General features: G+C 43.1%; 1 protein-coding gene across 2 annotated transcripts in view; it reads right to left on the bottom strand.

Annotated features, from left to right (window-relative positions):
• Positions 1-1005: 1005 nt before the first annotated feature.
• CCN4 (cellular communication network factor 4) overlaps positions 1006-12968 on the bottom strand; it is a 36133-nt gene continuing 24170 nt past the window's right edge. Inside the window, exons 2-5 of one of the 2 annotated variants that reach the window (XM_061995351.1) lie at positions 7602-7881; positions 3363-3620; positions 1793-1986; positions 1006-1323 (exon numbers count right to left, since the gene is read on the bottom strand). In XM_061995351.1, coding sequence (XP_061851335.1) covers positions 1024-1323; positions 1793-1986; positions 3363-3620; positions 7602-7881 — 1032 coding nt within the window. In that variant the 3' untranslated portion in view covers positions 1006-1023. Of the gene's footprint in view, positions 1324-1792; positions 1987-3362; positions 3621-7601; positions 7882-12968 lie in introns of those variants that run through there. The other variant, XM_061995352.1, reaches the window with a different exon arrangement.

The raw sequence follows: 12968 nt of genomic DNA, 5'->3' as shown, positions 1-12968 counted from the left end.
TGAGGCCTCATCTGGAGTCCTGTGTCCAGTTCTGGGCTTCCTAGTTCAAGAGTGATAGAGAAATTCTGGAGAGAGTCTAGCGGAGGTAATAGGAACAAGCTGGAACACAGGAAGTTTTTCTTGACCACAAGGAACAGGCTGCCCAGGGAGGGTGTAGAATTGCCTCCTCTGGAGGTTTTCAAAGCCTGTCTGGATATGCTCTTGTGCAACCTAATTGAGGTAAATCTGCTCTAGAGGATGATATCTCGATGTTCCTTTCAATACTGACCATTCTATGATTCTAGAATCAGGACACTCAGGCTGTTCAAGACAGAAGATAGAAAAAGTATGGAAATATTCCTGGCAAAAGATACTTCAAGAGAGAGAGGTGAGTCCAAGAAGAGCAGGGCACAATGGTTCTCTGACCCAGTCTAGTGTGGTGAGAGATGGACTCATCACACAGAGATTTCAGCAAAATCATTTTCCCGTGAACTTCACTATGGCGTTGGATTTGACTGAGAACAGAACAGAGGGTAGTTCTAATAGTGATCTCAGTGTCACAGGGACTAGAGTCTAGTTCTGAGGTTCAGCAGCATCAAAGACCAAAGTCTAGTGATGAAAATAAAACATATACACCAATGCTCCTTTTCCAGCCCAGACCATATTATCCAAAAAATGACAGTAACGATGTCCGAATCTCATGTCTGAGCTACTGATAGCTATACTTCTGCTATTGTACTAGTGTACTCTCATCTGGGCACTTAAACTGCTGGCCTTAATAAACAGCAATGCTAATAGGACTGATTTAAGGCCTGGCATCTGTCCACAGAAGAATTTCTGGCTTCTGTTAGTGGATGGAGGTCTGTTACAGTTGAAAATTCTGCTTGCTCAACACCTCTCCAAAAGTAATGTGGCAAAATAAGAGATTTAGCATCCTAACTCAGGAGAAAACAAATTGTACATTGGCAGTAGATGAAGATTCTCCTTTTATTTTAAAACCTCTGTAAAATCAGAGCAATGGGTCAGTTCCAGTATTCAGACAATTTAATTAGCGATTTCAGAGTAATCGTGGTAATGAGCCAAGTCAGCAAAGATGTCATTGGGGTTCTTGCAGTTCAGATTGCAAAAACAGGCATTGATCCACATGATTTTCCAGGAAAACTCAGATCCATCTGGGCACTGGAATCTGACTTCTATAGTCTTGGACTTGTAGGGTGTGCAGCACCTGTTGTCTGTGCAGACGCCGCAGTATTTGGGTCTGTATGGACTTTTGCTCACACATCCTGAGATGGTGTAGTTCATTGGTTCATTTGCCCTGTAGACAGCCAAGCACTTCTTCCCAGGCTAAATCAGAGAAGAACAAAAAAAGACAGGTTAGTATTTGTTACTGACTCAGGGAGGATGTATAAACCACTTTCCTGATGTTGAAATCATTAGGAAGCATTTTACAGCCCTGATCTAGAGAATGTGAGAGATTTACACATTGAGACATGAGAATCCAAAAGCTGCAAGTAGGATACTTGCAAAGTGGAGCTCGTAGCTGTGACCAGCAGTGCACTGTTGCTTTTGCAGTAGTTGAGCCACAGGACTGTCTGACATCAGGCTTGGCTTGCCGTTCCTTCTAAGGACCTTTTCACTAAGGCTCCCGGGGGAAGGTTTTTCATACCAACACATGCAAGCACAGGGCAGACGTGATTTTGACCTCTTTGCAGCACAGTAAGCCCGTGTAGAAATGCAGCCTGGATGCTGCCAAATCAAGGCTAAGCCCATGTCCAGGCAAAGCTTGAGGGATGCAGGAATCAGCGGTCCCCACCTTGATGTGTGTGGTTATATCCACCTCGCAGGGCCGCAGGTTGCACAGGCGGCTTTCCTTCAGGAGCCGGCACTGGCCATTGTCGTTGGAGATCCTGGTGGAGATGCCTAGCCCACAGGTCTTTGAGCAAGGACTCCAGGGTGAGGTGTGAACAATGCAGTTCTTCTGCCAGGCTTCATCCTCTCCTTCATATGCTGCAGAGACCAGATTAACCAGACACATTATTCAGCCGGGGAAGCTTTCTATGCTAAACACCCTCTCCCCAGCTCATTACACATTCAGGCCACTAACCCAAATAATTCAATCACAGCAAAGTCCCTCAGCATTCTTGTGAGCCTCCTCACCCCACCCCCTTTGCTGCTGACCTACTTGTGTCAGACCCTCCAGTGCTGCGTGTGCCTGGGGCCACGGCTTGTTTCTTTATTTCCCTTGGAAGCCTCACACAAAGGGGTCCTTGTCTGGGACCCCCAGGTGCTGCCACAACACAAACACTTAATTACAGAAGCCTCTGCCAGGCAATGCAGAAAAGGGATGAGATCTGATCTCACCATGAAGGTTTATTTCTGAGCCCATTCAGTTGATTCCCTGTAGCAGAAAGTGGTCAGCAGCCTTTGCGGGATGGCTGAGGGGCTTGGGAAGCAGCCACAGCCTTTCACTGAGAGGAAGAGCAGCTTGAATAGCTCTCAGGGAGCTCAGCAGCCACTTGAAGAATGGGTGGGCTCTGTTTTGAAAGCAGCCAACACCACCAGGTCAGGTTCCTTCACAGCCTCAGCCAAAGTCTCCACCAATTTACAACTCACAGAACAATCCGCAGGCAAAAGCCTGTTAAAAACTCTGCTGCATTAAGCTTGCTCAGTATTATATCAAATGTAATAAATGCTGGATGCACTTCTATAAGAGTTCTCTTTATAAGAGAAAAAATGAGGCAAAGAAAGCAGTGCTATGCCCATTTTGGGACACAAACAAATTTCCATAGTAGATGTTTTTAATTTGGACAAGAAGAAATAACCTTGACTTGCACCAGGGTAGATTTAGGTTGGATATTTAAAAAGAACTTTTTTACTGAGAAGTTGCTAGACACTGGCACAGGCTGCCCTGGGAGATAGTGGAGTTACGATTCCTGGAGGTACTTAAAAGCTATGTAGATGAGGTGCTGAGGGACATGGTTTAGTGGTGGGCTTGGTAGTGTGAAGTTAATGATTGGACTTGATCTTAAATAATCAATATAACCCAGACAGAAAGCCTGTGTCCCAAATGAAATTGAGCACAATCTGTAAACAAAAAGTGAAGAAAAAAGGACTTGTGACATCTTCAAAATGCCAGCACATGTGTGCTTCAAAGGGGTCTTTGTCACACAAGTCTGTTTGATAGATCTCCTATTACTGCTAAGCAGCTCAGGCACACCACTGGTGTTTGCACATCCTGTCCTTCACCATATGTTGTATAGGAGTCTCTGTGCAGCAATCACACAGATGCCTGCCAAGGTCTGGCAGTACAAGCTGACCCTTTGGTTGTAGCCTCTGACTGCAGTTGCCCTGTGACAAAGAAGTCTGCTTCACTCCTGACATACCTGCAGAGGAGATGTGGCGTGGAGATGTCTTCCTGATTTTCTTGGAGTCATCACAAATCCACTGCTCGCAGCACTTCCCTGCCATCTTAATCAGCTTTGGGTTTGGGCACCAGACGAGGGGAGGACGTGAGTTTGTGCACATGGGAATACAGCCCACAGCCCCATTAATGCACGTGCAGTTGTATTTGCAGTTGGGCTGAAATGTGTCTCCATTGTTATACCTGACTCCATTGAGGACACATCCTACACCAACAATCTCTGAAAGGAAAGAAAAAGAGAGAAAGACATAGAGAGTACCATTGAAACAATGCTGGCAACACACAGGGCTGATGTGTTTCTTTACCAAGCTTCTCCCTGGACTAATAGAGCCAATGTGAAGACACGGTAGTGCTGCAGAGAGATGTTTTCAGCGTGATGCTGAGCCAAATGTGATCACAGAGTCTAGGAAATTGCTTTCATTCTGAATCACAGCAAAAGAAAAAGCAGAGAATCTTTCAATGCTTGATGGTAAAAAGAAGTTAGAAAATAAAGCAAGTGTTATCCGTGAATGGTCACTTAAAAAACTATGTTGTGGCATACTGGTAAAAGTTATTATCAGTAGGAGAAATCAAAGTGATTAAAACAGATATTGAGTGAAATTTAAGGTTTCCAGGGATGTAGGAGAAGGGTACAGACCTGCAAAGATGACTCAGATCATCACAACACCCATACCTTCTGAAGTAGACGGGGGAAGCCAGACATGGTAGCAAAGAAGCCCCTAAAATGCCACTGAATTCCTATATTTAGGCAACTAGATCCCATCCAGTTTATCACAGAACACAACTGTGGTGTTTTGGAAAATGAAATAACACATAAACCTGTGAAAGTTAGTACTTGATGAATATTTTAAAATCACTGAAAGAAATAATCAAGCTTTTTGAATGCCTATCAACAGAAATCCCACTGATTCAAAAGGTTAATAATAATAAACTGAACTTCAGTTTATCGTTTGGTCACACGGAGGCAGTGCACACGAAGCCATCGGGTTGCTGAAGTTGTAACTCTGGTTGGAAATGGACCTGCCATGTGACTGCTTCAGGGCCAACACGAATTGAAATGTTGGATTAAAGTTCTGCAAAGGCTTCCTATTTTTAGAATGGGCTGAATGAAAATGTCAAATGAAAATCCTTTCTTCTGCACACACACAAAAAAAGGGAGTTGTTGGAATTTGAAGCTCAGAGTTTGCATCGAAAAGTATAATCTTTCAATTTAAAATTTCCTTTGTATTTAAGAGACATCATTCAATGCTGGAGGCAGAGCTGAGAATTTGCTTAAACTTCTAGGTGTGCTCATGGATGGTGACAGTGTAAAAGAATGCTCTATTTCCCAGTGTTTTGGTACCAGCATATCCCTCCTGGACTCTGCTAACTCAGGCTCCTGTAGGTCTCATACAATAAGAAGTTCATCATGAGAACATCCCCAAACACAGAAAAAGGAGCTATTGAATGACTTGATACAGAACTTTGATGAGTCTGCATGTAAATTAGGCAATTTGGGAGCATATCCCTGGCCTCACATGCACAATGCCAGCCTCCCCACTTGGGTATGTGCTCAGGACCCTGCCTTCTCTGCTGGGATGCAGAAAAAAGCCAGCAACAAAAGAAGAGCTGTAGTGTCTCTCAGCATGCTTCTACGTGATGTGCAAGTGACCACATCCTGGGATACACCTTAGAAAGCCAGTTCCAGATATGACGTGGATTTCCCACAGTTTCAACTTGAATGGTTTCAAACCTTTCCCACAGTTTCAAACCTTTCCCAACACAAGTTCCTGCCTCTTTCAAGATCTTTATTTTCCACAAGCAGTTTTGTTTCTGAAGTCCTGTATGCATTAGATTCTCTAGACTTAGCTTTTGGCATCCAGCTGCAAAGCCCATTTCTCACAGCAGTTAGTCCTTGACACCCAGCCCGGGACCCTGCTCCTGCCTTCATTCACCCTGTGCTCAAGGCAGTAGCTGGTGTACTCAGAGGGGAGTGATGCAGCCTAGACATGACCCAGTGCACAGGAAAGAACGTGTCAGCAGCTTCTGTTATATGCGTCTACCTGGATGCTGAAAGCAAAGGGAAGACCATGGCTTTCTACAGCAGCCAGATACAAGATGCTTCATTTCCTAACCATGGAAAGACTTACTTCTCATGCCCCACAGCTATGCATATCACAATGCCCTACCCCTCACCATATAACTGTAAATGTCACATAATCAGGGATATATTGTCATGGCAGAAGTGAAAGTGCAGATCAGGATACCTTCCAGACCTCACCAGGGAAGCTGGGCATCAGTCTCTCTACATTGCAGTCCTATTGCCACAAACACACTCAATGCCTGTGATGTATGACAAAACTACAAAAACCTCCAAAATATCCAACTAAGAAAACAAACATTTAAATAAATAAGCAAGAAGCCAAGTGAAGGTCTTTAAAGAGGCCTAGGAAAGCTGAAGTAGCTTTGAGGCAACATCCAGCTTGTTTTCCTCTCCCAAAGCAGGGCCAGCTGTAACGATGTCATTCTTGACAGATGTTTATATAACCTCTTCTTACAGACCTCCCATGAATGCTCTACACACACTCCAGACAATACATTTGAATGATCTCATATCCTCTTTTCTTAACCTTGGATCTTTTCTAATCTTGAAAATCACTGTTTAAACTTACAGCTCCTTGCACGTACCTTCTCTTCTGGTTATTTTGCCCATATCCTACAAAAATACGGTCAAACAGCACTTTTGCTTGGTTTTTGAGGCTAATCTAATGCAAAGTCGAGTCCATTTCTTACTAAACTTCCTGTCCTTCTTCTACCAAGGAACAGGAACCCCTAGTATCATTTCTGTGAGGAACTACCAGCTACTCTGAACCTCTTTACTCCTTAGACTTGTCTTCTTCTGCTGATTTTCTAAATTTATTGAAGCCCATTGTTTGTAATCTTTTATCTTTCTGTTGTTCAGTTTTTCTATCTATTCATCTCACCATCAAGCCTCCTCCAGGCTTTCTTTCAGCCTTTAAATTTTATATTAGTAGCTTGTCTATAATTTTATTGCAGCCTAGAAGACCCTTCCTGTAAATGGCTTTTTCTTGTTTATGAATCTAAAGAAATAACCAATGTGTTCTAACTTGCTAAACAGTCAGTATCCTGACCAGTTATGGGGTTGTATCCATATTTCTTTCCCTTTTTATCATTTTCAGGGTAATGATTTGTGAGTAGATCAGATTCCCTCTATGTTCTAGATTGCAGAATATATTCTTGACACACAAAAGACTACCTGTTACTGAGTAAAACATTCTAGTCACATGAATCATCCCACCAAGAGTTTGTTATGACAGGCAGGAAGAAATCCTTTTATTTCATGGCAGAAACATGACTGAAACTGTTGTAAGATTAGGCTCAGGCCTCAATTTTTCACTGAGAAGCTTTGTTAGATGACCCATCACTGACTTTCTTGACATGATACCATGTGCTATCCTTTCTAGGGCTAGCCTATTGAGAATAAGCCAATGCTATGGTTTTCATGCCCATATTGCTTGTCTTTAAAGCCAGTATTATACCTATCTTTCCTTCATGAGGCTCTTCAGCTTGGAGGAGACTGAGGGGTGACCTCATTAATATTTAAAAATATGTAAAGGGTGGGTGTCAGGAGGATGGAGCCAGGCTGTTCTCAGTGATGCCCAATGACAGGACAAAGGGCAGTGGGTATAAACTGGAACACAAGAGGTTCCAAAGAAATACAAGGTGATGGAGCACTGGAACAGGCTGCCCAGATGCGTTGCAGAGTCCCCTCTTCTGAGGACATTCAAAACCCACCTGGATAGGTTCCTGTGTGACCTATACCAGGTGGTCCTGCTCTGGCAGGGGAGTTGGACTGGATTATCTTTCAAGGTCCCTTCCAACCCTTAAGATTGTGTGATTCTATGATTTATCTCTACCCCACAAGTATACTTCCTCCTGTTATGAGGAACGCAGAATCATCTGCTTGCAAATCTGAAGACCTTCAAATGCTAGTTGCTCCTTGCTCTTGGTCACAACCAACTCAAGGAGCAAGAATTCAGGTGTCATTTCTCGTCCAGACTGCTGCCCTGAGAATGAAGCTAGAAATAGAAGATGATGAATGAAGAAGCCAGGTATTTAACGAGATAAATCTCAACCATTACTCAGAGCGAGAGGAGCTGCCCACGTATAACTAAGTCAAAAATATATGTACATCACTTACGTGCACATACTCCTATTTCGTACCTAGGTCTGTCTCCACTGTAGTCACAGTACAAGCCCCTGTGGAAGTCACAGGTGTCAGCCTCAGTGCAACTTTCTCCACGCTGCTTGGCACAGGTCTTGCAGCAGTCGCAGCCATCTGTGACCAGGCTGACGCCGATCGAGCACCGAGGTGGAGCCTTCGGGCACTCACAGGGCCACTTACAGTACTGAGTCCGCGTGTAGGCCTCTGTCGTGGCAGGGATGGTGGGGGTCATGGTGGTGGAGGTCTGGGACATGGCCTACAAACAAAGAAACACAGCTTGGAGAGCCTTCCAGAGAAAAAGGGGCTGTGAATCTTGTGGTGATTAGTCCTCAATTAGAATCCCCTCAGGTGTAAAGAGGCTGCAAAGAAACCAAAGAACGAATGTCAAGAAGCCATGGAAAGGGAGCAGTCACTGCTCTCTTGCAAAGTCCTTTTGATAACAGTCAAGGTATCCAAGCTGCATAGTCCCAGCCTGCTGTTACTCAGCCTGTTCCAGACCTCTCCTTTCTAAACAAAGGTCTATCTCCATGTAGGAGCACATCAGGGCTCCCTTGATACATAAGATGTGACTTGTCCTAACTGTATAACCCTGGGAAGCTTGTCTCTGGCAGAGGATTGTATGGCCTCACAGCTGTTGTCCCTGATGACTGAGAGATGGCTCTAGGGCCTCCTGGCTGCTCAAAGGTTTCCTCAAGCAGCAGTCACTGCCCTTGAGGGCAAGATAAAGGTCATCTTGTTGCAGTATGAAAGTAAATGTGGCCCTATTTGGCTTAATCTTCTTCAGTCATAGGCATATCTCTGTGTCTTGTAACCAAAATATGGGATGCCATGAATTGACAAATGGACCAGGAGTAGGCCAGTGAGCCGACCATCCTCACAGATATCCAGTTATGAATCTCTGTGTTATGAGGATTATCTGAAACCTTCAAGCCTAGCACTCTATTACCGACCTTCTGAGGACTTCTTGGCCATTTTGTCTCATCTTGAAATACTGCTAACACCACAACAACTGTCCTAGCCTTTTGACTTGAATAGAGATGAGGTTAGAGAAGAAAGATAACCTCTGAAAACCAAATCTGGCTAACTAACAAAAATGTTTTGCAGTTCAGCTCCCTGGCAGAGTACCAGTCCTATGCAAAGAAGCTACACTATGGCTATAACATTTAAAAAAAACCCTTCTAAAATAATAAAAGTTGTGAATGTCCTCTAAGCACTCTGACAATCACTCTTATCCATCCTTTACAGCAAAAATGCTCTCCGTGAATCCTCAAGTAGTCATGAGGTTCTTTTATCTGTCCGTAATGGGCTCTTCCAGGGCTTACACTGCAGTTCCCATGATGTTTCCCTGGCCCACAGAGTCAAACAACTGAGGAATTTCTGCAGTGATTTTCCACCTATGCCTTTTGGCACATTCTACACAGAGTTACTGTGGACCCTATAATTTGGATGAGCATAAGCGAGGCTTCATTAATGTCAGTGTTTCTCAAATATGCACAAATATTTACCAGCATGGTGAGCAAGGAAGGAAACTTTTATGGGAAAGATATTGCCAAGTTTCTATTTCCTGGTTTCTGTTTCCTTGGCAAGTAAGAAAAAAAACCCCACAACCTGCAAGTTAGTTCAAATTCTGCAGATAAAAAAATCCATTCAAGGTGAATCAAGTTAAAAAAAGGATTTCATGTAGCACAGTGGTGCTACTCCAGTAGACACATTCAGATCACCGTTACTGAGATAATATAGTTCTGGCATACCTTAACTCATAGTAAAGCCCACAGAGAACAGAGGTACATTGCCTTCTGCATTCTCTGGTCCCTATAGAACAAACTCTGGATGATATTTGACAGAACCAGCCATGATTGTGGTGCGGTATGACTGCAAACCAGACCAGTGACAAAGCAAAGATGTGCCTTTTTTACCAGGATCACTGCACAAAAAACCTTGAGCTGCACAGGGAAGTCAATCAGAGCACAGTAGCTCAAGCACAGGAACAAATAGGTTTATTTACACTCTATCAAGAACAGTCAGAATATAACCTTGCTTGGACATATGGGCTCTAGAAGTCATTTCTGGAGACAAGATGTAAGGGTTGCAAAAAATGTGTGTAATCCTACGAAGTTCAGACATGAAAAGTCAAGGTCTAGAAATTACTAAGACAATACAGTTCAATCCTGACTACTTTGCTCTGTACTGTATATTCCCCAGTTTTTTATACTTTTTACAGTTTCAAATATTTCCAGTAAAAGGCTTCCCACTACCTCGCTATGAAGAAAGTATCTCAACCCAAGAATTGATGGGGACAGAATTGAGTTGGAGGCCTGTGCCAGTGGAGTTCCACAGGGATGGGTTCTGGGACCAGTCTTGTTCAACATCTTCATCAACGACCTGGATGAGGGGACAGAGTGTACCCTCAGCAAGTTCCCTGGTGACACCAAACTGGGAGGACTGCCTGATTCCCCAGAGGCTGTGCTGCCATTCAGTGGGATCTCAACAGGCTTGAGAGTGGGCAGAGAGGAACCTCCTGAGGTTCAACAAGGACAAGTGCAGAGTCCTGCAGCTGGGAAGGAACAACCCCCTGCACCAGGACAGGCTGGGGATCAAACTGCTGTGGAGCAGCTCTGCAGAGAGAGAGACCTGGGAGTCCTGATTGATAATAAACTGAACATGAGCCAGCAATGTGCCCTCATGGCCAAGAAGGTCAATGGCATCCTGGGATGCATCAAAAAGAGTTTGGCCAGCAGGTCAAGGGAGGTTCTTCTCCCCCTCTACTCTGCCCTGGTGGGGTCTCATCTGGAGTCCTGTGTCCAGTTCTGGGCTCCTCAGCTCAAGAGGAACAGGGAAGTGCTGGAGAGAGTCCAGCACAGGGCCACCAATATAATCAGGGGACTGGAACATCTTTCATATGAGGAAAGGCTGCAGGAACTGGGGCTGTTTAGTCTGAGGAAAGGGAAACTGAGGGGAGATCTTATTAACATTTATCAATATCTAAAGGGTGGAGATGTCAGGAGATTGGGACATCCCTTTTTTCTATAGTATCTAGCCACAGGATAAGGGGTAATAGGATGAAGCTGGAAGACAAAAAGTTCCACTTAAACATAAGAAAAAAACTCTTTCACTGTTCAGGTGAGGGAGCCCTGGCCCAGGCTGCCCAGAGGGGTTGTGGAGTCTCCTTCCTTGGAGGTCTTCAAGACCCACCTGGACATGTTCCTATGCGACTCGATCTAGGTGACCCTGCTTCTGCAGAGGGGTTGGACTAGATGATCTCTAAAGTCCCTTCCAATCCCTACCATTCTATGAAAAGCATCCCCAAGTATCGCAATCCCACAGCCAACAAGCTATCCATCAGAATACCTCTGCAAAGCTCTTTTACTGTCTTCTTTCTTGTTAGCAGACTCAAATCGTATCAAAGCACATTTCTAAACATGCTACTGCTGTATCTGAAGGTACTTAAATAACTTAGTAATTAGTTACCGTCTGTTTAGAACACTCAATTGTTAAGGCATTACTAGTCACTGCCAAATAGGTAATGTGTTTGCTCTGGGCATAATTCCCAATTCAATTAAAGTCACCTTTACAAACAGTTGGCTTAAAATCACCTTTAAACTCATGTTTAAACTAAAACGTACCACTATAATTTACTCCCACTTTAAGGCTCCTTAATGCTGCCAAAGTCGTCAGAAGAGGAACATTCAGATCAATGAAAAGCCATGGCCTTTTAACAGTAGTATTTTTGATTCCTCTCACAATTATTAGAGTAGTTTCAATAATGTGTCAGTTGAGAAGAGAGGCTTCTTCAAGTGCAATAAATCTATTTACTTTGTAGCTGACCATTTAAAAAGTGTTTAATGATCAAATCCAGAGAGACAGACAAAAGACATACAGCTATTGAAAGATCCCATTGCAATGCCCTAACCCTGTAAATAAATCCCTCCACAGCTCCTTCTTTCTATTGTCAACATGTGCAAGTAAACAGCTTCTACCCTGTGTAGATATGAAAGTGTCTCTGAATCAACACATATAGCAAAGGGGAATCAAAATCCCTGCTAGTCCTATGGGTTTGGTTAATACATAAAGGACTGAGGCTGAATTTTTGTAATGGACTGAGTAGCTGTGAGCCATTTGAAGGCTTGTGATAGCCCTATCCCTAGGTCCAAAGCCTGAACCGGCCAAGGAAGCTTTTCAAGTGCCCTTATAGTGACTAGCTGTTGTAGTTCTTGTACATGCCAGCTGAAAAGTCCAGTGGTATGGATGAGTAAGCCATAGGAAGGACACTTAGTGTGATCTGCATGAGCATCTTCAAATAATCATTGTGGACAGGCATTAAAATACTCTAATTCCCATATTTCACAGAAAGGGATGATAGAGTGATGGAAGCAGTATCACATCCTAGGCTTTATCACCATCCAAACAAAACCTAATCTTTGGAAATTGTTCTCCACTGGACACTGAAACAAGTGTACAACCTGTACAGATTCCAGACTCTCTGCCTTTCTCCTTGTAAATCCCTCAGGGCTTTGCTATGGGAGGAACAATTCTGTATATTTATAAAATGATTGTTTTTTTCCTTTTCCATGGTCAGTTGTCATCACCAGAATAGCCAAATCTCTTTGGAAAAGTCATTCAGCTCTACTGCTGCAAAGTCCCAGAACATTTTGGGATATAGACACTTTCTTTTTAATAGATATGATGATTAAGACACTGTGAGTAATAATGTTTTATAAATATCACAATAAAACAGCTCTTTCCCCAGATGCTATCAATGGAAAATCAGTATAATGAACATCCTTAACTAGAAGCAAACAAGCAAAAATCAAAAATACTGTCATGTAAGCTAAGCTTTTAGGGATCATGTTTTTAGAGTCAATATAACGTACAGGAGGACAATGCTTTGTAAAATATTTAAGATGAGAGTGAAGAGAAACGTAATGGCAAAAAAGCACAGTGCTGGGGATTTGACAAATTTCTTTTAAAATGTCAGAAAGACAAAAGATTGTGACTCTGTGATTCTGTGGTTGTGTCTGCTGGGAAATTAGTTTTTCCGTGTATTGGTAATTAACTTGTTTTGTATAATTACTCTTCAAATTTGAGGTCTGTAGATTTATTATCTTGGATGCTAAGGAGAAAATATTCAACCACAAGTTATTAATGACCTCTAATTTTCGTGCTTTTGGAAGTACAAGTTCATTCTCATTAAATCAAGATGCAGCCTTTCTCACTCTGCCATGGCTGATGACTCCCTATTAAAGTTGCTTCTGATTTATGCTTGTGAAGCTCCAATATTACTTTCTTTTTGCATCTACAGAGAATAATATTTCACTAGCAACAATTTGTTCACACTCAAGAGGA

The sequence above is a fragment of the Colius striatus genome, chromosome 4 (genome assembly GCF_028858725.1).
Source record: "Colius striatus isolate bColStr4 chromosome 4, bColStr4.1.hap1, whole genome shotgun sequence".
Classification (NCBI taxonomy): domain Eukaryota; kingdom Metazoa; phylum Chordata; class Aves; order Coliiformes; family Coliidae; genus Colius; species Colius striatus.
The sequence above is the reverse complement of the archived record's forward strand: the minus strand, read 5'-3'. Positions and strand labels throughout refer to the sequence as shown.